Genomic DNA, 24,257 nt, shown 5'->3' with positions numbered 1-24,257 from the left:
AAGAAAAAAAAAGAGGCTTGAAAGATGCTCTCGGCTAATTTCGTTTTGAGTTATATGGCTCCTAATATGATGACAAAGTCACAAAAATGGTGATTTTCATACTAGATTCTACATCCTTGATTTCTCATACAATGGTAAATCTAGTTTTCGAATTGTTTCATTAAAATCAATCAAAGTTTTTCTTTTCCTTTTTCCTTTTTTTTTCCCCTTTAAAGTTACTACTTACTGATCGACTTACTAGAGTTTCATTAGATGCCCAAATTTCATATAATTTCTTTTATAAGTGTTAATTTCTTTAAAAAAAAGTTAAGTGAAATGAATCTACACTACTATATATTTAGTGATTATTATTTTTAAATTAAATTGAAGTGGTAGGTAATAGTGAATAGAGAGGTGTACGAAGTTGTATTTTTTTCCTTTTTTTTTCAAAAACCGACCGCTTCATGTTGTAAATCGATTCGGTTTGGCCAACTTTTCTCAAAGCTGGTTTGAGGAGAAATCGGTTTGGGTCTTAGACCGGTTTTGGTTGAAAATATTCAAAACCCTATATAGTTGCTTTGGGTCGATTTGAACCAGTTTCAGGTCAAACTGGCGGTTTGAGTTGGGTAGGAACTGGTTGGCCAAAACTGGTGAGGGTCTTAAACCGGTTTGGTGACGAGCTAGAGGGGAACCAATATACAATGTATTGGTTTGAGTCAGGTTGGAGTAGGTTTGGCTCAAATCTGTTTACATGTAGCATTGGGTCGGGTTACGAAATGATTTGAAAATCCAAACTGGTTTTCTACACCTCTATATAATAACCAAGCTCTTGAGTCATCTTCAAAAAATTATTTTCACTACATACTAACCAAGCTCTTCTATATTTTATTTGTCTTAATTTTAAATAAAAGTTCACATTTATAGATAAATTAAACATTATTGAAATGCCTAATTACAGTTAAGTGGTTTTAAAGGAAACAAAAACCTTTGAAAGTGACTTTATGTGATGCTTAGAAAGCTTGGTCAATGTTATGCAAAGTTGTTAGTGACTTTCTTGTTTAGTTAATTATTGTATTGAATTAATAAATTAGATATTATAGATTCTTTGTCCAACCTTAAATATTTACGAATTATGATTTGTTCAAATTTTCCATAACAGTGACATGTTAAATTATTTAACATGGAGGGTTACATCATCTATTGTATAAATTATTAAAACGATAATCTTTGTAGGATGGAGCCAGAAAGTTTAAAAAAAGAGAAATTTTAAAGCAGAAATCTTTGTAATCTCTTTCACTTCCTAATTATTAAAGCTAATAGTACTCATCCCTGTAGAACAAAACAAATGATGGCGGGGTAAGACAATCACCAAGGACAAAGTTGTCGAACATAATACTTACCGGCTTGGAGTTAAACGGTTAAGCGGTTTGGGAGCATCTTTGGTGTGATGTGAACATTAACCATAAAAAAAAGTCATCAGGTTGGAGCCAGAAAGATTAGAAAAAGTTTTTAAAGCAAAATCTTTGTAGTCTCTTTCACTTCCTAGTCATTAAAGCTAACATATGTTTACAAAATTCATCATATGCACATAAATTTTCAAACTGCATATCTTTGGTTACAAAAATGGTGACTTTCTTGGGTGTTTTGATAGGCTTACTATGTTCTATAGCCTTCCTAGCTCTATTCAAGTTCTTTCATAAGTTTTGGTGGGTTCCGATGCGCATAACACATGTAATGATTTCACAAGGAATACGAGGACCTCCTTACAGTTTCATCTATGGCAACACCAAGGTGATTTCCAACATGATAAAGAAATCAACAAGCTCTCCCATGGACATGTCACACCACATATTCCCACGAGTTGAACCTCACTTAAATACATGATTGCAAATATATGGTTAGTACTATTCGTAGCTCATTCCATGTGCACAATATGTGTCACAGATGTTTTAAGTGTTCGTTGGATGCAGGGAATAATATTTTGTATTGGCAAGGTCCTCAAGCTGAGTTAGTTGTCACAGAAGCAGAGCTCCTAAAAAAAATAATGAGTATCCGAGAGATTTCAATGGGGAGGCAAGACATGGGTCCTATTTCCAACAAGATATTCGGAGGTGGTCTAGTTTTTCTCAAGGTGATAAATGGGCAAAACAACGAAAACTAGCAACTCATGCTTTCAATGGTGAACGGTTGAAAGTAAGTTCGAACAAAACAAATATTTATCATGGATTTATTATCGAGTATACTGAGTCAGCTCATCGAGTTGTGAGTTGAATGAGTTGTTGACAAGGGAAAATCTCTAAAATAGACAAGTGGGTAAAAAAAATAAAATTTAATATGGCTTTCGAATTAAGATTTTGAAAATAGGCATATCAACTTAGAAAGTGATACATAACCTCTTCAGACACCACTAGGAAATTAAGCGTAATATTGAATTCCATGGAAAATGACTTGTTACCACCACAAACTAACATGTTTAGCAAGTAGGCATCACAATAGACTAAACAAAATGATAACGCCAAGACGGTGCCAACATACTAGACGGTAAGGCCAATTCGCTGCCTACATGGCGTAAAATAAGGTCATTCGGAGCCAACCCAAGTAGCCGATCCAAGCATACACCATAACTGTCTGTATGCTGAAAAATAGGCTTGGTGGTTGTTGCCAAAAGAGGCGCATGCCTAGTTTGAAGTTTTCTTTGTCCGATTGCCTATTTAGGAGATTTTCCCCTCAAGAATATCAATAGAAGAAAAAGAATATAAAAAGGTCAATGAAATTTCTAATGTAACCAATACTTATATATTGATTCACCTTTATCATTGGTCTTATTTAGTATAAAAAATAACATGTAAAGATATTAAAAGTCAAATATTATGGGAGTGGAAACGACACGTGTTTGGGACAATCAAAGCAATTTTTCTTGTTTGTTTGGCTATTGAACATCGTTCCAGCAATGGTGGAAAGCGTTGACATTATGCTAAAACGGTGGAAAGATGCTGGAACCAAAGAGAAAGATGTCTACGAAGAGTTTAGAACAATGACATCTGAAGTCATTTCAAGGATCGTATTTGGAAGTAGCTATGAGGAGCAGTGACGGATTTAGAATTTTTTTTTATCTGGTTCGCTATTTTAAGATGCTCTAAATATATAAGAACGCGTATAAAAAAATTGGGTCGGGTTGACGATTCGGATTGGTTTAACGGTTCGGGTCAAGTAAATGCTCCACTACGGTTCGAAAAACACCTGGTTCGCTAAAAAAGTCGCTATTAAATGCTCCACTACGGTTCGAAAAACACCTGGTTCGCTTGACCCGGTACTCATTGGAATAAATCCGTCCCTGATGAGGAGGGCAAGCAAATTTTCCAGAAGCAGGGGATGTTAATTCCCTTGGCTGCCAAACAGTTACCCAAAACTAGGATTCCTGGCTTTAAGTAAATCTACTTTATCTACCTTATCCTATATAAAAAGATATGGCAACTTAAGAACATGATCATTTATGTTTCAATCTTCACAGGATGATATTCAAAGACAAAGAGGATCTAGAAATTGACAAACTGCTAGCTGGCATTCAAGAAACGATTAAAAATATGATAAAAACAAGAGAAAGTATGATGGTTTCAGGAGATGGAGACGACTCCATGACCGATTACCTCGGGATACTTTTGAACTCGTATCATGACGTTGACGAAAATTACAAGCTGTCCATACAAGATGTTATTGATGAATGCAGAACATTTTACATTGCGGGGCATGGAACCATCTCTCTTTTGCTCTTGTGGACTACTTTTCTTCTAGGAATCCACACCGAATGGCAAGAGAAAGCACGCGAAGTGGTTCAAGAAGTATTTGGTAATCAAAGTCCATCATTAGAAGGAATAGCAAGACTCAAGAAAGTAAGATTATATATAAAAAAAAATCTCATTTCCTACTTATTGTTTTCTTGTCATTTTTCATAATTATATGTTTTTCTCATACAGATGGGCATGATAATCAACGAGACACTACGTCTGTACCCTCCTACACTATCTACAATTCGCAAAGTTTTGAAGGAAACACACGTTGGAGATCTGATTCTTCTGGCAAGCATAAATATACATATACCAGCATTAGCACTCCATCAAGACCCGAGAATATGGGGAGAAGATGCTCACCTTTTCAAACCAGAAAGATTCTCAGAAGGGATTGCCAATGTGACTAACAAGAATCCAGGAGCATTCCTCCCTTTTGGTTATGGACCACGAAACTGTGTAGGCTCCAATTTCGCGATTAATGAAGCTAAAATAGCCCTCTCGATGATCTTACAACGTTATAGATTCATTCTCTCCCCAAACTATATTCATGCACCAGTTCAGCTTGTCACGCTTCGCCCAAAGTATGGTGTTCAGATAATGTTTCAACATCTCTGAAGCTCCGCTTCTAGTGTCTAGTGTGTGCTTAATTAATAAATTGTTTGCATTTCAATTATTGATCTCAGGTCACATTTTCATTTACTTCAAAACATATATTTTTTTCTATTTGTGTTTGTCTTCTAGGGTACATATACACTAGATTGAGTGACAAGAGAGTTTTAGTTGCGTTGTTTGTTTCATGGAACCGAACATACAAAGATGTACATGGTTGGTTTCACTTATGAAACCAGACGAGATCGAGTTCAGTCTACATCCGTTTATATGGCAAACCTTAGCAATGCGTTTGTTCATATATACAATTATCTTTACAATTTTTAATCACATATCATTTTCTATAGGACAACAAAAATGTTAATGAAAATTAAGCAAAAGAGGGGTATTCATAGAAATTTTCAGTAGCAGGAAATATTTATTAAGCACCTATTTATGTGGCTACTAAAAACACTATAGCGCTGTGATTACTCTATGATGCTTATGGTGGTGGGATAAAGGGATTTTAGGAGGCATTTTGGTTATACATAGTTATTCTGCATGTAGATCGATGCATAGTGCACAGCATTTCGATCTATATATCCACTATATATGCAAAATTATTGGTGTCTATCAAATGGTTTTAAACAGGTTGGCTCAGTTCGGTTTTACAGGTAGCGTAGTTACAAACTAGGTAAAAACCCCAAACCAATTTTTTGAACTATGCATGTTTGGGATTGAGTTTAAATAATACTTATTTGTTTTCTTGCAAATGTTTCATTAAAAAAAAATCTATGCAAGCTCTTCTTTGTACAAATCTGACCCAACATCTTTTTTACGTCTTCTAACCTTATAAACCATTGTTCTCTTTCACAGACTCTCAACCCTAGCTACCACCCATCTCTCCTCCACCGGTCGTCACCCCTTCACCTTTGTTGCCCCTCCACAATCCTTACTCCATCGATCGAAATCCAACACTCGAGGCATAAACCGATTGTACCCTGCTACGCTATCTCTCGTCCGCGTTGCTCTAAGCCACCATTATCGCCACCGCAAGTCGTCACTTCCGGACTTCGAACTTCGACGTTGACTCTAAGTGAAATTAACAGCGCTCGAATTTTTTATTTGCTAAAATTTTCTCGTGATAAGATTGAAATTAGTAATTAAGGTCTACTTTAACAGTCCGCATAAGTTATAAGAAATAAACAATCCTTTTATTAAAGATTGCAGACATTTGGTCCACATCTTCTTCTTCTACAAGGATATGTAAATATGGTTCACGGACTAAAGACATTTTAACTCTTAAAAAACAAACTGAACCTTACAAAATTTGGTCAATATTATGCAAACCTTTTGAGACTTTCTTGTTTAAATAAACTTTTGTATTGAATTAATAAATTGAATATTTTAGATTTCTTTGTCCAGCGTTACTTTGTTAGTTACAAAATATGACTTGTTCAAACATTACATAACAGTGACATGCATGTCTTATTATTTAACTTGGGGTGTTACATTATCTATTGTGACACGCATGACTACAATTTTATCCGTCACGACGGAGCCAGTAAGATTAAGAAAAGAGAATTTTTAAAGCAGAAATTAATCTTCACCGTCTCTCTAACTTCCCAGTCATTAAAGCTAATATAAGTTTTTAAAATTCATCACTTTTAGCAAAATGGTGACTTTCTTGGGTGTTTTGATAAGCCTACCATGTTTTATACTCTTCTTATATCTATTCACGTTCGTTCACAAGTTTTGGTGGGTTCCGATGCGCATAACACATGTAATGAGTTCACAAGGTATACGAGGACCTCCATACAGTTTCATATATGGGAACGCCAAGGACATTTCCAACATGATGAAGAAATCAACAAGCTCTCCCATGGACATGTCTCACTACATATTCCCGCGAGTCCAACCTCACTTAGATTCATGGTTGCACGTATATGGTTAGTTTCATTCGATATATGTGCACTTGCAAATATGTGTCATAGGTGTTCTAAATGTTTATTTTGATGCAGGGAAAAATATTCTATATTGGCAAGGTCCTCAACCTCAACTAGTTGTTAAAGAACCACGGCTCCTTAAAGAAATAATGAGTATCCGAGAGATTTCAATGGGGAGACAAGACATGGGTACTATTTCCAACAAGGTATTCGGAGGTGGTCTAGTTTTTTCTCAAGGGGATAAATGGGCGAAACAACGAAAATTAGCAACTCATGCTTTCAATGGTGAACGGCTGAAAGTAAGTTCATAAAATTCGTATATATAGCATGGATCTATTATCGAGTTATTACCGAGTCAAGTCATTGGGTTGTAAATTGAAGGGAGTTGATGAATCAAGAAAGGAAAAATCTCCAAAATAGCTAGGCAAGTGGGTTAAAATATCACCTAAACATTCATTCAAAACAATTTTCTTTTTTTTGAAAAATACGCATATGAACATAGAAAGTGTGCATCAATTAAGCTTAAAACTGAATGCCATGAAAATGACTTTTCACCACCACAAACTGAAATATGTCAAATACTCTATAAGGGAGACTAAATAGAACGATAGTTAGGTCAACATGGTGTCTACATGCCGAATAGCAAGGCTATATCGATCGCTGCCTACATACTGAAAAGTAAGCTCATTCAGAGCCGATCCAAGTAGGCATTATAACTTTTACCCAAAGAGAGGTATTGTCATTTCTAAACCGGGCCAACCACTTAGCTAATAATGCCTTGTTAGCCGCTCTTAATGACCCAACACCTAAACCGCCATGTTCTTTATCCAGAATAATTTTACTCCATGAGACCCAACTAATCTTCTCCTTTACTTCTGAACCTCCCCAAAAAAATCTACGCCTTTTGGTTTCGAGTAATTTTAGAACTTTTACCGGGGCTTTGAAGATTGAGAAATAATACACCCCCAAGCTACTCAACACTGATTTAATTAGAGTTAATCGGCCTCCAAACGATAATGATTTTGCCTTCCATCTTGATAGTTTCGTGTCAAACTTATTTAGAATAGGTTGCCAGTTTCGACTCAAGCTCATATTAGCCCCAATCGGAAGACCAATGTATAGAAATGGTAATTTTCCGGATTTACACCTCAAGGCCGACACGCACCTTTCCACAGTTGAAATTTGTACCTTTACCCCAAACAAAGTACTTTTTTCAAATTAATTTTCAAGCCGGAGGATACATAAAAGCATCTTAAAATATGATTAAGATTCAGAATATTCGACGAGCACCATTGTCCTATATTAACCGCATCATCCGCAAAGAACAAATGTGATATAAGTGGGCCATTATTCGGTGTTTTAATGCCTTTAAATAAACCTTCAGAACAAGCCGTTTTGATCGCGACGTTGAGTGCTTCCATCCCTTAACTACCTAAGTAACCTAACCACCCACCCTCCCTTCTTCATAGTTTCGTGTCAACTTATCTAGAATAGGTTGCCAGTTTTGACTCAAGCTCATATTAGCCCCGATCGGAAGACCAAGGTATAGAAATGGTAATTTTCCAGATTTACACCTCAAGGCCGACGCACACCTTTCTACAGTTGAAATTTGTACCTTTACCCACAAGAACCCTCCCTTCTTAACTACCTAAGTAACCTAACCACCAACGATGCAAGAAACCGAAATCTAATGGTGAAAGACAGATATTTGCAACACACACAATTCGTTTAAATTAATTAAACAAAAAAGTATTTTTCAGTCAACGAAAAGCAATCCAAGTAATTCAATTAAACAAAATCAGGTTTAACCACAAACGAACCGCCATCCGTCCACCTGGAGGTGATTACAAAGAGACTTAGCCGATCAGAATAACAAAGAAAATAAGTACCGTCACTATTAAAACTTTTCATTAAAATTAAATAACTAAAGTTCTCAACTTGTTCAAATAAAAATAAACTAGAAAACGGAAACCTTTACCTGCCCATGTCTATGTTCGAATACAAAAGCACTCCAACTATGATGTACCGCAGCCAAAGTATTGCAACCCCTTTTCTTCTCCTCGTACAGACGTTAAACTGGGCCACTTAAACGATCTCCATAGTCCATCAGCCCAAATTTAAATGAAGAAGCCCACGTCATCTTTTAAGTTCTGTGTAATAAACCTCAAAGCTGATGCTTTTGTTTTCTTTTTATTAAACAACACTTTACACATGGATCTAACAATTTAAAATAGAATAAGAAATCATACAATAATTAAATCATTTAAGTCATACGAAGTCGTCAGTTTTCTAGCAGTTTAAAGCATTATGTATGAAAATCTCTTCAATATAATATGCGTTATAGCATTATTGATGCATTTTATATAATTAACAAATAAATATTAGGACTCAAAATGTACCGATCAATGGACACGGTAGGTGACATGCAACCTTATATATTAAGCCTAACCAAATTGATGGATTAGGTCATGCAGGTTTAAAGTAATTTTCTTAAAATCTGAGAAAGAACACATGTTTGAGGACAATCAAAGTAGTTTTTCTTGTTTGTTTGGCTGTAGAATATTGTGCCAGCAATGGTGGAAAGCGTTGACATGATGCTAAAACGGTGGAAAGATGCTGGAACCAAAGAGAAAGATGTCTACGAAGAGTTCAAAACATTGACATCTGAAGTCATTTCAAGAATTGTATTTGGAAGTAGCTATGAGGAGGGAAAACAAATTTTCCAGAAGCAGGGGGTGTTAATTCCCTTAGCTGCCAAACAGTTGTCCAAAACTAGGATTCCTGGCTATAAGTAAATCTACCTTATCTTATATATGAAGATAACACAACTTAAAGAACATGATCATTTATGTTTCAATCTTCACAGGATGATATTCAAAGATAAAGACGATTTAGAAATCGATAAACTTCTAGCTGGCATTCGAGATACAATTACAAATATGATAAGAATAAGAGAAAATACGATAGTTTCAGGAGATGACTCCAACTCCATGACTGATTACCTTGGGATACTTTTAAATTCGTATCATGATGTTGATGAAAATTACAAGCTGTCCATACAGGATATTGTGGATGAATGCAGAACATTTTACATTGCGGGGCATGGAACCATCTCTCTTTTGCTTTCGTGGGCTACTCTTCTTCTAGGATTCCACACCGAATGGCAAGAGACAGCTCGCGAAGAGGTTCGAGAAGTATTTGGTAATCAAAACCCATCATCAGAAGGAATAGCAAGACTCAAGAAAGTAATATTGTTTATAAAAAGGTCTCGTTTCGTAGTTATTGTTTTCTTGTCATGTTTCGTAATTGTGTGTTTTATCATATAGATGGGCATGATAATCAACGAGACACTACGTCTTTACCCTCCTACATTATCTACAATCCGAAAAGTTTTGAAGGAAACACGCGTTGGAGATCTGGTTCTTCTGGCAAACATAAATCTACATATATCAAGATTAGCACTCCAACAAGACATGGGAATATGGGGAGAAGATGCTCATCTTTTCAAACCTGAAAGATTCTCAGAAGGGATTGCCAATGTGATTAACAAGCATCCAGGAGCATTCCTCCCTTTTGGTTATGGACCACGAATCTGTGTAGGCTCCAATTTCGCAATAGATGAAGCTAAAATAGCCTTGTCAATGATCTTACAACGTTATAGATTCACCGTCTCCCCAAACTATGTCCATGCACCGATTCAACTTATTACGCTTTGCCCAAAGTATGGTGTTCAGTTAATGTTTCAGCCTCTATAAAGCTCTACTTCTTGTGGCCGGTGTGCACTTACTAAGTTGTTTACATTTTTATTATTGATCCCATGCCAGATTTTAATTTACCTTAAAACATATTTCTTTTTCTATTTTTATTTGTCAGAAGGTTAGACCATATGTAGTAATAATACCTCTATCGATCATTACCCAATTATTGTTATATTTAATTTCTTTTATATTTTTCAAAATAAATAAAAGAAATAATTGTTTTTCACCAATCAGATTGAAGAATCAAGTAGTTGGTGGTCAACCTGAAGATAATAATTTGTGATGTAGTTTGAAGAATGTAAATAACATAGTTAGAAGATTGAATGTTTGGAAATGGCTTGATGACCACTTCTTAAATTTCAAAGAATATATATGCTGAGTTAAAAGTTAAAACTAAAGCTTCAAACAAACCAAACTGGTGGAGTTATACTTGGATATTATTTTATATATACTTCTTAACCTTAATCTTAATAACCTATCCATAATATTACATGTGATTCACACGCATTATTAGTGTAGGTTCCAAACGACCACCGAACGGTTTTGCTCTCGATAAACGTGTCGAGACGGGTGCGGTAAATCAAACGACCGAACAAAAATATAAAGATAATATGGATAGTGAACGATCTCGTTGTCGGTTAAAAGATTTCATCTGAATACAGCGGAAACAGCATGCGGCTGTTATGGTGCCGAGTCGGAGTTAAATTTGTGATCAAAAGTTGTTGATTACTGTAGAGAACGTTCGGCTCGATCAAAGACTTGATAGAAAAGAAAGGTTTGATCGCTACTGATTATTTTTTGTTTATTGGTATTGTGATCTGCGAAGGAAAGGAATTCATGCAGAATTCACTTTGATTGGTTAAATAAATTAAAAGGTCAAATGGTGAATTGATGTGCTAAAAATAGTTTAATTATTATTAACTAAATTACGCTAATCTAGACACTAAGTAATAAATTCTAGACTCTTAGACTCGACTAAACTACTAACCGGCAAGTGAACCGGTCGACTCTAGTACAGCTAAGTAAGTCCGGATATCGAACACACGAGACTTTTTAAATTACGAAATTAGCAAACAAGACTCAACTACAAGACACGACTATTTATTAATAATATTTGAGGGAGAATTTAATACTAATAATAAAATATAAAAACCCTAACCCTAAATATTATGATAATAATAAAACATAATCATTACCTTAAACTTAATTAATTAATTAATAAACCTTAACCCTAATTAATTTTAAACTAATAAACAATTAAACACTTAGATTAATTCAGACGACAAAGATAACTACCCATGCCAGAATTTCCAAAGTTACGGTTATTAATTAAATGGAAAACCCAAGTTATGGAACTGGATCATAAAATAGACCCTTGACAGAAAACCCGAATAGGACCCTTGAACTTCAAGAAGACGCCTATGGATTTCTAACAAGTTTTAAGACTCACCAGTTTATTAATTAAACTTCCTTATGGTTATTTAATAGCTTATGTCTAAGTATCTTTTATGACGAAAACCTACCTTACAACGTGGAATTCAAAGATAGCAAAGCAGACTCAATTAACTTAATAGACTACGCTGACAATCAAACCTAGACGGATTCCTTACGAAGAACTAAATTTAGCAATCCCGACAAGCAAAGATTTATCAATAGCCTATCACCTTACAGCTTTTTAGACTAGCAGCTCACTTTTATCTGTTTAATTGATTTTATTGTTTCTAAGATTTTAATCGATATTAATCACGAACTAGTCAAGAACACACAGTAAATGACCTAACAAAACCCTATCCTATGAAACAATCAACAAGGGCAATGTGAAACAATAAATTCAAGTAAACAAAACCAATCAATCATACGCATCAATTAAATCAAAACTCAACAGTTTACTTAGAACATAAAATCCATAACGAAACAAAATCAAACCGAACTTCAAACAAAACAAGTAATACTGAAAACATGGTGAAAATATAAAGAACGGGGAATCGAAGATGATAAAACCCGTAAACTTCAAACGTGAACGTGTAACTCTTCACCGGCTGTCTTCTTGCGTTCAAAAGCACCACGAAACTCGAATGATAGCTCCAAGAACTCCCAATTTCGGCTAGGGGCTTCAAGTTATCTTTAGGTTTAAGTTAAAAGTGTTTACCCAAAACAAGGCCCAAATAGAAGCAAAAACGAATTAAAAACCCATCAACATTCCCTAGGCGCCGCGCAACGGGCTTTGGCCTCCCCGGTCGCGCGGCGCGGCGTGCTCCACCAAGGGGGGCGGTCCTGACCGGTTCTCTGTTCTGGCACCTTCCTGACGCGTTCCGGATCTCCGTCTTGGCTCGTTTTAGCTCGTTTTTCGCCCTTTTTAATCACGATCAAATCTCGGAACCTACGAAACATAAAAACGTTAGTAGTATACAAATCTCAACTAAAAACGAATAAAAACTATTAAAATATTAATTAAAATATACAAGGGAAACATAAACATTTAGCATTATATCATGAATCCTTTTATTTTGGTGCTACGAGGAATTCAAGTAAAGCTAGTTGGTTTTAGTTTTATTTTTTTTGTTGGTTTAACAAGTTTGGTTCGACACTAATTCCTTAGTTTTATCTAGATTGAACAAGTGGGTTTAATTCAGAGTTCGTATTTTGTTGGGTTAAGCAAGTAAGGTTAACCAAGGTTTGATTTACTTTTTGAGCGAGCGGGTTCGGTTTCGGAAAGAGGTTCGGGCTGATTTGGCTGAGTAGTTGTTCAAACGGACCGGAGTAAAGGGAGTTCGTTTTGAAACGGGTTAAACGACTTATGTTTTGGCCAAGGATTTTGACTTGAAAGATTTGTTTGTGTTTTGATTCGGGAAAAAAAGAAGATCAAGGAAGATTGTTGTTCGCTCGATTAGATGACTGGGTTGCTGCCAAAGGAGTGGTTATGCGTTTTCATACGGCCGAATGAATGGTCGGGGATAGGGTTACAGAGGTAGTCGAGTTCGGGTGAGCCGAAGAACACATCTATGGATCAAGAAATGTCCCAGGGAGATGAAGGCCAAGATGGTTGTGAAAACCGAGAAGGTCAAGTTCATGGGTCAAATCAAACGGGACAAAAGAGACATGCTCGGGGTTGAAGAATCACTTATTTTGAGTCAGAAATTACGGGGTGATTGTTGGAAGTAATTTCGGACTCTAAGTCACAATTCGGTGAACTTGAGGGACCAATGTTGACAAGCTGGTCATAGTGGTTATGTTTCCTAATTGTATTGTAATTATAATAGGTAATGTCTTGTCTAGCAAGTTAAGTTAGTCTATATAAACAAAATAGGTTAGACATTATAGATGGTGTGGTGTGAGATGCAACTGAGTTAGGGTTCATCTAAGAGGCACACCCGAGATGTAACCGAGGTATGGTTCATCTAAACGCAACCAAGTTAGGATTCATCAAGAGTCAAACCGAGTTAGGGTTTGAGATATTGTAATCAATTTTTTGAGTGATATTTTCTGATTAATATAAGCGAGAGTTATTCATTTAGTTTGTGTGTTAATTATCGATACGGGACTTGACTTGGTGCCTAGCCCAAGAAGGTTATGAGTTTAAATCCTATTAATTACTTTTTTTTTCTCGTTTGCCTATTTTATAAAGTTTGGTGTCAGCATGCCTACTTGATAGTTTTCTCATAAATTATATACCCGATGCATAGAAGTTATATTTTTTTTAATTAAGTTTCTCATTAATATCTGGAATATATAAATATGATTTCTTATTTTTCATTTACTATTTTAGAACTAGTGCTGTTTTCTTTTTACACTTTAGCGCCGGATGAATGATTCGGAGAAGGATAAATAAAAAACGAAGCGTCGCTAGATTTACAAATAAATTATTAATCCGTCACAAACACATCACTGAAAAATAAAATTAAAAAAGAATTCCGTTCATTCAACCATTTGGCAGAAATAAATGAAACAGTTAAATAAATAAATAAAATATATCATTACAAGTTTATCACAAAGTCAGAAACTTTTGTGTACATTATGTTGTAATTGTCGTGTTGGTGTTTGGGCCGTTTGGGCGTTTTCAATAAAGTTCTCCTTTGGAAAAAAAAATACAATTATTAAAATACAAAAATTAAGATACTATCGCAAAATGTCAATTTCTAAGTATTGTAGCAAAGATTGAGGCATCATTCACAAAATAACATAAAGAGGAAGACATAGCATCCCTCCAAAATCCCTTTCGCTCTTCCCTCTAACTCATATTTAGTTATTCACACAAAAATAGAATATAAAATTTTGATGCTTACAACAAAGGACATTCGGCTTAATGAGATTCGGGTGTCTTATAGGTACTCACTCCCTTAAATGGTCAATTGTTGATTACCAATCTTATCTAATAAACAAAAAATTAATGATGTTTAGATGTCTTAATTAGGGGTGTCAATCGTGTTGGGTTGACGGGTTATCGGGTTAATAGGTTCCGGGTTGGCGGGTTGGCGTGTTGAGATTCTTCAACCCTAACCCAACCCATATATTTATTCGTGTCGTGTCGTGTCGTGTCGTGTCGACCCATTTAAATCTGTGTCGTGTTCGGGTTGTGTTTCGGGTCAACCCATTTTACGTTCATTTACGAATATGATTAATATCTAGTGGCTTATTAATAACCTATACAATCAGTTACTCTTATTCATATAAAACATTTTAATAACTTTGTGATAGATCTAATTGTTTTTGTGTATTTATCTCTCATTTCCATTTAACAAACTTAGGTTCACATATTTTGATTAACATAAGAATAAACTAATGGAAATAATAAAAGAATAGACGGTTATGACTAATAGAATATAAATACTGGAAAGTGAAGAGTGGATAAAAATATTTAATAAGTAATTAGCTTAATTTTTAAAAGTTAATAATGTATGAAAAATTATACATCATATTATTTAACATTAAAATTTAACACTTTTTATCTCAAAAATCAAAATATTAACTTTTATAAAAGTTTTAAACGGGTTAACAGGTCAACCCACTTTTTGACGGGTCGGGTTCGGGTTGACCCATATTTTTTACGGGTCGGGTTCGGGTTGACCTATTTAAGAAAACGGGTCGTGTTAGCCGACCCAAAACCTATATTTTTTCGTGTCGGGTTCGTGTCGGGTTTCAGGTTGTGTCAGGAATTGACAGCCCTAGTCTTAATCACATTCAATCCTAGCCAACTTTCTCTTTTAATTTTCAAATCTTTCATCTTATTCATCCTAGCTATCCATGGGTCTCGGGTCAAAACCATTATGAGAAAAATTAGGCTATGAGTGTAAACCTAAGGTAACGTTTGGTATGCATGAACAATAGAATGAATGAAATAATTCATTGCATGAGAATGAAAAAAGTAGTGTTTGGTTGCTCAATGAAAAGAATTATCCATTACAAATAAAATCTCATTCCATTAAAAGCATTCATTCCCAATCCCCCTTTTTTTCCATTACATTCCTTCTTCACCATACTTTCTCAACAACACCAGCATCTAACAACAATAACCAACACTACCATCGCCACCACCGCCACCACTTGACCCCACCCAAACCCCCACCTCCACCGCCACCGCACAACAACCACCACCACACAACAACAACCACCACTACCATTTCCACCACCAACACCTGACTGCCACCGTCGCCATCACCACCTCTGCCACCACCACCACCACCTTAACATCGACGCTACCATCATCACTGTAACCACTGCAACCATTGTCACCGCCGTCGCCTAACCATCACCGGCGCCACCACCACTGTTGCTACCTGACTACCACCACCTAATCGACACCACCATCACGCCACCCAACCATCGCCTCACTTCCACCACTTGATCACCGCCACCCAAACAACAACCACCGCCTGACCACCACCACCACCGTCGCCACCGCCACCCCCACAACAACCACCACCATCGCCACCGCCACCATCATTTTCGTCACCAGAGCTATCATCACCGTCGCCATTGCAGTATTTTTTTTTAATTTGGTAAAAAAAATTGAGATATAGATGTTTTTATTATTTTTATTTCATCCTTACAATTTTTTTTAACACCGGACAACATAAAGTAATAATTCACTCATTCTCATAAGTTAACTAAATAAGAAAAATGAATGATAATATACATTTCATGTTATTGTTTATTCTATTCATTCACCAATTTCATACTCTTTCATTCCATTACCTCCAACAATCGTTTGTTTATTATAGCTCTAGAACCTATATACTACACGAGAATTGTTAATGTTTAATTGTTTATATTAATAAAATGAATCATTTGAAACAAATAAAAACGTTACAAAATAAAAATATAAAATAAAAATTGCATTACAAAATACTCAAATACCTACTACAAACAATGAGGAGTCTAGAATTTACAATTTACAATTTTTTAAAAAAAAAACTCTTTATAAAATTGAGATTCTAGATTCCTTATTGTTTAAAATTGAGATTCTAGATTTCTAGATTTTTTTCCTTTTTGAAGTCACTTAACTTTCACCAGGTGTCTAGATTTTTTTTCCGTAATTAGAAACTAGTTCAGGTTTTAACTGATGTGATTTGGTCAACTTTGGTCAAAACCGGTTTGAGGAGATTGATTCGGGTCTTACAACGTTTTTGGTGTAAAATGAAAAATATTCAAAATGGGTTTGGGTAGGGTTGAAACCAGTTTTGGGGTCAAATTGGTGGCTTGGGTTGGGTTGGAACTGGGTTTGACTCAAATTGATGAGGCTTGTAAACCGGTTTGCCGACGAGAGGGAAACCGATATACAAAGTATAGGATTAGGTTGGTTGGTTCGGGTTTTGCTCAAGCGGTGATGACTGTGAACCAGTTTGGGTGACAAGATGGAGAACTGATATGCAAAGTATCGCACTACAAAAATTTTGGTTTAGCACAACCTTTATTTTATAAAAAGACAATTACTTCATACGAAGTTGCATTAGACTTAATGCAACATTTTTTTACCTAATGTAACTCTTTCCAAAGAGTTACATATTGGAAAGGTTGCATTTAAAAGAAAACAATGCATTATGTAACAAAAATGTTGCATAAGGTCTAATGCAACTGTCTTTGTAAAATAAACATTCCATTAGTTAACCTTTTAGTAGTGTTGGTTTGGGCCACGTTGGAACCGGGATGGTTTAAATCGGTTTTACAAGTAGCATTGGATCCGGGTATGATCCACAACGGTTTTTTTACACATATCTAAAGTAACCAACTTTTATAATATGACTAGGTAACAACTTGCCGCGTTGCGGCGGTGCAGTGACGCGAATTCAGCTTGTATCCGTTAGGTTCGTTACGGTAACAACAAAAAAAGTAAACAAACAAAATAAAATTGACGTCACTCGCACAACTTATGATAAAAAAATCATATTCAAATCAACTTGTAGCATGTTGGTAAAAACCGCACGTTGTGGCTGCGAGTTGACGCAAATTTGATCGGTATCGGGGTGACAACACCAGAACTAAGAAAGAAAAATTAAATTCTTCAACACCTATATAAAACAATTAACATATCTAAGGGAACAAATGTGTTTCCGCAACAAACTGACGCGAATTTGGTCGGTTGCGGATTATGGCACAAAAACTACACTCCAACGTGTCACGAACTGAAGCGAATTTGATCAATGTTGATGGTGTTGACACAAAATGGTAAATATAAATTATTAAGCACACAAAAATCAACATCAACATGAAAGAGTTTTTTTTATTATTTTTTTTGAAAAAAAAAAAGAACAAAGCCGACGTCGAAGCAACTCATAGGAGAAAAATTCAACAAATTTTAAAAAAATATTTTTAAAGAAAATTCAGCTAAAAGAATACTCTTTTGCAAAGGTGAATCGAACATGCGTAAAGGACATGGATAAAGATTCTGGCAAAAGTATCCTTAACCATACCATCACATGAGAACATTGTTATTTACATTAAATAGTTTACCTAAAAGTTTAAAAAATCTTTCATAAAAAGACTGTTATGATACAAAACTTTGATATTTGTCTATAGTTATTATTGTATCTTTGAAGAGTTCAAGTCACATATATTGCAAAAAAAATAAATTGACTAAATACTAACCAAGCTCTTCTATATTTCATTTGTCTTAATTTGATAAAAAAAAGGAAAATAAGTTAAACATTTATTGACGAATTATACGATATTAAAACATATATACGTCTATTGAAAGTTGATTGATTTAAAGAAAAAGAGAAAATTATGATTTGTACTCCTGTGCTGGACTAGCGGGCACACTTTCCAGGTCCCAATCTCATTTTGTGTGTTGTGTGCCATTATTATTTATCAACCGGTGCACTTTGCCTCCGGTCATCAGTTGACCATGAGCTGACCGTCTTCGAGCAAGAGCAAGACCATCTTTTTGCTAACAAAACCCTCTTAAAACATGTATCCTCCTTGATTTGGGACATAACTTAGATCAAGTCTGAGTTGTCATGTTCCATATCTCTTTATCTCCCCGTAATTTCTTGAAAGAAGCTTCTATCAATAATTAATTATCGGTCGATTACGGGTGTGGAAGTAGAAATGGAGGCTGGTTCATACAGTATTAGGCCTGAAAGTGAGTATTACGAGCCTGATGACTTGTACGGTAGGTGGTTAGTGGTTAATTTGTTTGAAATTATTAGTGCTTAGTCCCACAAAAAGGGCGAAATGGAAAAAAGAAATGTCAAACGTCTCAAAATAAAGATCTAAAGAAATGGTATTCCTATGAAAAAGACCAATTATTTTATTACAAAAAAAAAACAAAACTCGAAAGTCTATTTATTACCAAATAAAGAAGAAAATTTTCAAAAAAACTCTAGATATGATCGTTTATCATATAACTATATTTATTCTGAAACTAAGAAGGCCTATATTTATAGATCATCATTAGAAACAAATAAGAAGCAAGAAAATTCCACCAGAAAGAAAGAAAATTTTTTTAACATACTCAAAAATATTCCTATCAAGAATTATCTAGTAAAAAGCAATTATATATATATGGAAAAAAATACAGATAGAAAATATTTGGGTTGGAAATTGAATAAAAATATTCAGGTTGAACCTAATAAGGACCAAACCAAAATAGGGGACAAAATTCATAATAATGGTCTTTTTTATCTTCCGATTGATTCAAATTCCGAAATCAATTCCAAAAAAGTCTTTTTTGATTGGATGGGAATGAATGAAAAATTAATAATCTTAAATCGCCTCATATCAAATCTGAAATTTTTTTTCTTTCCAGAGCTTTTGATACTTTATCATAAATATAAAGAGAAACCTTGGTTTATCCCAAGCAACTTACTTTTTTTTAATTTGAATATAAATCCAAATTTTAGTGAGAATCAAAATATAAAGGGAAGGCAAGAGGAGGGTGAGGATTTTTTAAATTGGGTAGAGCCGGATCTAAGCGTTGGCTAGGTAAGCGCCATGTAGTAAGAGGAGTAGTTATGAACCCTGTGGACCATCCACATGGGGTGGTGAAGGGAGGGCCCCAATTGGTAGAAAAAAACCCACAACCCCTTGTGGTTATCATGCACTTGGAAAAAAAAAGTCGAAAAATAAATAAATATAAAGATAATTTGATTCTTCGTCGCCATAGTAAATAGGAGAGAAAATAGAATTTCTTTCTTCGTCTTTACAAAAAAAAGGAGGAAGCTGTGACACGTTCACTAAAAAAAATCCTTTTGTAGGGAATAATTTATTAAAAAAATAAATAAGCTTAACACAAAAGAAGAAAAATAAATTATAAAAACCTGGGCGAACGACGGGAATTGAACCCGCGCATATCCGATGGTGCCGAGTGGAAGGGCCGTCGCTCAATGGATAAAAGTTACTCTAGGGATAACAGGCTGATCTTCCCGAAGAGCTCACATCGACGGGAAGGTTTGGCACCTCGATGTCGGCTCTTCGCCACCTGGGGCTGTAGTATGTTCCAAGGGTTGGGCTGTTCGCCCATTAAAGCGGTACGTGAGCATGGTTCAGAACGTCGTGAGACAGTTCGGTCCATATCCGGTGTGGGCGTTAGAGCATTGAGAGGACCTTTCCCTAGTACGAGAGGACCGGGAAGGACGCACCTCTGGTGTACCATTGGATCTCCAAGTTTTTGGAATGCTCCAAATTCTACTTGAGCATCCAAATCTGGGTTAATACTAGCGAAAACATCTCTAATCAAGGTTCGAGCACGATGCCAAATGTGTCGGAAGAAGAAGAGCAAAGCAAATGAAGCATGTCCAAAAATAAACCAACCCCTTGGACTGCTATGAAAAACACCATCAGATTTCAAAGTAGCACGATCTAATTCAAAAATTTCCCCCAATTGAGCGCGTCTAGCATATTTTTTGACAGTAACAGGATCACTATAACTGACTCCATTAAGTTCACCACCGTAGAACTCAACAGTTACACCAACTTGTTCGACACTATACTTAGATTCTGCACTTCGAAACGGGTTAATTTCTTTTGTCCAACCTATACTTCGTTAGTTATGAAATACGACTTGTTCAAATTTTCCATAACAGTGACATGCATGTATGAATTGAACTTGGACTGTGACATTATCTATTGTATAAATTGTTGGAGGACGGAGCCACAAAGATTAAAAAAAAAATAATAATTTTTAAAGCAGAAATCTTCGTAGTCTCTTTCAATTCGTAGTCATTAAAGCTAATATATATACATGTATATGTTTACAAAAATTCATCATATGCACATAAATCTCCACACTGCACACCTTCTGTTACCAAAATGGTGACTTTCTTGGGTGTTTTGATAGGCCTACTATGTTCTATAGCCTTCTTAGCTCTATTCAAGTTCTTTCACAAGTTTTGGTGGGTTCCGATGCGCATAACACATGTAATGAGTTCACAAGGAATACGAGGACCTCCTTACAGTTTCATGTATGGGAATGCCAAGGAGATTTCCAACATGATAAAGAAGTCAACAAGCTCTCCCATGGACATGTCACATTACATATTCCCGCGAGTTCAACCTCACTTGGATTCATGGTTGCGCATATACGGTTAGTATTATTCATAGTATTTTCAATTTGCATTTGTGAATAAAGCCACGTGTGATGTAAATGCTTGTTTTGATGCAGGGAAAAATATTCTCTATTGGCAAGGTCCTCAACCCGAGTTAATTGTTACAGAACCAGAGCTTCTTAAAGAAATAATGAGTATTCGAGAGATTTCAATGGGGAGACAAGACATGGGTCCTATATCCAACAAGGTATTCGGAGGCGGACTAGTTTTTTCTCAAGGTGACAAATGGGCAAAACAACGAAAATTAGCAACCCATGCTTTCAATGGTGAACGGTTGAAAGTAAGTTCATACAAAGCATATATATATCTATACTATATAAAGCAAGTACCTCTTAAAATATAAAATGTACAAAACTATTTGGTTAAGATACAATATATAATGCATAAAAGTATTATTTATTAGGGGCAATTTGGTCTTTTGGTCACCAATGTCTTATATTCTCAAAATATAAATACAACATTGGTCTCTCATCTTAATTCACTTTTTGTTAATTTAAGGAATAGTTATACGTATACTCCCTAATTCAAAACCAATTACTTCCACGACTTTTCAACGGTCATAACATGTTCACATATTAATATTTTTTGATAAAAATTTACATCATAAAAACGAGCATTTTATTCTTTTTAATTTGTGTATGAGATTGATATTTTTTTTAATTTTCAAAATTAACATGTTATGTGATTACAATGATTACAAGTTAGATACGACACATGTCGAGTCGGGTGAGCTCAGGTCATGTATAAAACCAAATTAAGGCCGAAACGAGTTGTTACAAAAAATGGGTTAAATTGGTTCTGTTCGGGTGGGTACGAGATCGAGTCAAAAGGGTCATGTCAAAATAAGTTTCGGGTTAAAACAGTGTTGGGTCAGAATGGGACTCGGGCCAAAACAGGCTGGTTTAAAAATTATATATTTAAAATTACTGAATAGTTCAGCTATGCATTTTATTTTCGCCACCAGGCACGCAGATGTCATTGTTTACACCGGGGATAAATGCGTGTCCAACACCATGTAACGCACGTAAACCCATTCTTAGTTAGCACTCAACAAAAGGTAGGCCAGAAGCCCTTTGGCTTAATTGTTTGGCTTTTCATCATCAATATTATAATATGATACATAGTTTTTATAATTTGATTTAATAAACTGTGGAAAGAATACAATTTTGTAACACAGTTGTACGCCGACAAATGGCCATTTCTTTTCTTTAACTAATAAGCCTAGAAAAGTCGATGGGTTAGGTCACGTGGGATTCAAAGTCATTTTCTTCAATGAAGGCAACAACATGCATTTGGGGACAATCAAAGTAATTTTTTCTTGTTTGTTTGGTTGTAGAACATCGTTCCAGCAATGGTGGAAAGCGTTGACATGATGTTAAAACGGTGGAAAGATGTTGGACCAAAAGAGAGAAACGTCTACGAAGTGTTCAACACAATGGCATCTGAAGTTATTTCAAGAATCGTATTTGGAAGTAACTATGAGGAGGGCAATCGAGTTTTCCAAAATCAGAGGGCGTTAATTCCGTTAGCTGCCAAACAGTTATCCAAAACTAGGATTCCTGTCTTCAAGTAACTCTACCTGATCTACCTTATCCTATATAAGAAAATAACACAACTTAAGAAAATGATCATTTTTGTTTCGATCTTCACAGGATGATATTCAAAGATAAAGAGGATGTACAAATCGATAAATTCCTAGCATGCATTAGAGACACAATTACAAATATGATAAGAAGAAGAGAAAATATGATAGTTTCAGGAGATGAAGCCGACTCCATGACCGATTACCTTGGGATACTTCTGAACTCGTGTCATGATGTTGATGAAAATTACAAGCTCTCCATACAGGATATTATTGATGAATGCAGAACATTTTACCTTGCGGGGCATGAAACAATTTATCTTTTGCTCTCGTGGGCTACTCTTCTTCTAGGAATCCACACTGAATGGCAAGAGAAAGCACGCGAAGAGTTCAAGAAGTATTTGGTAATCAAAATCCATCTCAAGAAGGATTAGCAAGACTTAAGAAAGTAATACTATTTATAAAAAAAAATCATTTATAGTTATAGTTTTCTTGTCATGTTTGGTAACTGTGTGTTTTTATCTTACAGTTGGGCATGATAATCAACGAGACACTACGTTTGTACCCTCCTACTGTATTTACGATCCGAAAAGTTTTGAAGGAAACACACGTTGGAAATCTGGTTCTTCCAGAAAACATAGATCTACATATACCAACATTAACACTCCATCACGACCCGAGAATATGGGGAGAAGATGCTCATCTTTTCAAACCAGAAAGATTCTCAGAAGGGATTGCCAATGTGGTTAACAAGAATCCAGGAGCATTCCTCCCTTTTGGTTATGGACCACGAATCTGTGTAGGCTCCAATTTCACGATAAATGAAGCTAAAATAGCCCTCTCGATGATCTTACAACGTTATAGATTCACTGTCTCACCAAACTATGTCCATGCACCGGTTCAACTTATTACGCTTCGCCAAAGTATGGTGTTCGGATAATGTTTCAACCTCTCTAAAGCTCCGTTCTTGTGGCTAGTGTATGCTTAATGAATTGTTTACATTTCCATTATTGATTCCACGTGACATTTTACATTTACCTTAAAACATGTATCTTCTCTAGTTGTGTTGTCTGGGTACACTATCCAAAATAGGGTTGTAATTGTTGGAGATGGCCAACAAGCCTTAAAATGACAACAGTGTTTTTCTTGTGTTATAAAAAGTTTAGCCGTTCAAAAATGGTACTATGCATATGTCACATTTGCTTGGCAGAAATGACACACTTTTAGTGGCATTTAGCATTTGTGCCACTTTATTTTAGGATTTAATGACACTTTATGCATATCATATTTGCTTGGCACATACTTTAATTTAGTGGCATTTAGTATTTGTGTCACCAAACTTTAGGTATTTAATAGCACATTGTGAATGCTTCAACCACTCTTTAAATGATTCCATCTCTTTATTAATCACAATCATAAAAAAGTTTTTAAAAAAACATTAAAGCTGTTACTTATGTTTTTGAGAGTATTAGGCTTAAACAGGTTACTTGATGGCTAAAACATGCATTAAAACTTCACAAAAACATGCCAAATAAATAAAGAGCTCTTTTAGTTAAATTCAGCCATTCATTTGT

General features: G+C 35.4%; 1 protein-coding gene and 2 pseudogenes across 3 annotated transcripts; all 3 read left to right on the top strand.

Moving 5' to 3' along the window:
• Positions 1–1,223: 1,223 nt before the first annotated feature.
• On the top strand, positions 1,224–4,568 carry LOC143551560 (cytochrome P450 CYP749A22-like; annotated as a pseudogene). The gene is made up of 6 exons (XR_013138524.1): positions 1,224–1,876; positions 1,950–2,172; positions 2,888–3,056; positions 3,317–3,407; positions 3,491–3,869; positions 3,954–4,568. The product of XR_013138524.1 is annotated as a cytochrome P450 CYP749A22-like (transcript).
• A 1,462-nt stretch (positions 4,569–6,030) lies between these two features.
• Positions 6,031–10,240, top strand: LOC143551558 (cytochrome P450 CYP749A22-like). The gene is made up of 5 exons (XM_077041962.1): positions 6,031–6,304; positions 6,377–6,600; positions 8,860–9,092; positions 9,168–9,546; positions 9,628–10,240. The coding sequence occupies exons 1-5, from the start codon at positions 6,031–6,033 to the stop codon at positions 10,054–10,056; spliced, it is 1,539 nt and encodes a 512-aa protein (XP_076898077.1). The 3' UTR covers positions 10,057–10,240.
• Positions 10,241–20,666: 10,426 nt separating this feature from the next.
• On the top strand, positions 20,667–23,670 carry LOC143551559 (cytochrome P450 CYP749A22-like; annotated as a pseudogene). Its single transcript, XR_013138523.1, has 5 exons — positions 20,667–21,079; positions 21,158–21,381; positions 22,438–22,670; positions 22,754–23,131; positions 23,213–23,670. The product of XR_013138523.1 is annotated as a cytochrome P450 CYP749A22-like (transcript).
• The last annotated feature ends 587 nt before the right edge of the window (positions 23,671–24,257 follow it).

This window comes from Bidens hawaiensis, unplaced genomic scaffold (assembly GCF_021521415.1).
Source record: "Bidens hawaiensis isolate Kalapana, Puna unplaced genomic scaffold, B.hawaiensis_p1.1 tig00016461_1, whole genome shotgun sequence".
NCBI classification, from domain to species: Eukaryota; Viridiplantae; Streptophyta; class Magnoliopsida; order Asterales; family Asteraceae; genus Bidens; species Bidens hawaiensis.
The sequence above is the reverse complement of the archived record's forward strand: the minus strand, read 5'-3'. Positions and strand labels throughout refer to the sequence as shown.

Bases quoted from the DNA above. Each gene is read 5' to 3' on its own strand.
- LOC143551558 (XM_077041962.1), top strand. From the start codon at position 6,031: ATGGTGACTTTCTTGGGTGTTTTGATAAGCCTACCATGTTTTATACTC. The intron at 6,305-6,376 runs GTTAGTTTCATT...ATTTTGATGCAG, and splicing joins TTCATGGTTGCACGTATATG to GGAAAAATATTCTATATTGG. The intron at 9,547-9,627 runs GTAATATTGTTT...TTTATCATATAG, and splicing joins GAATAGCAAGACTCAAGAAA to ATGGGCATGATAATCAACGA.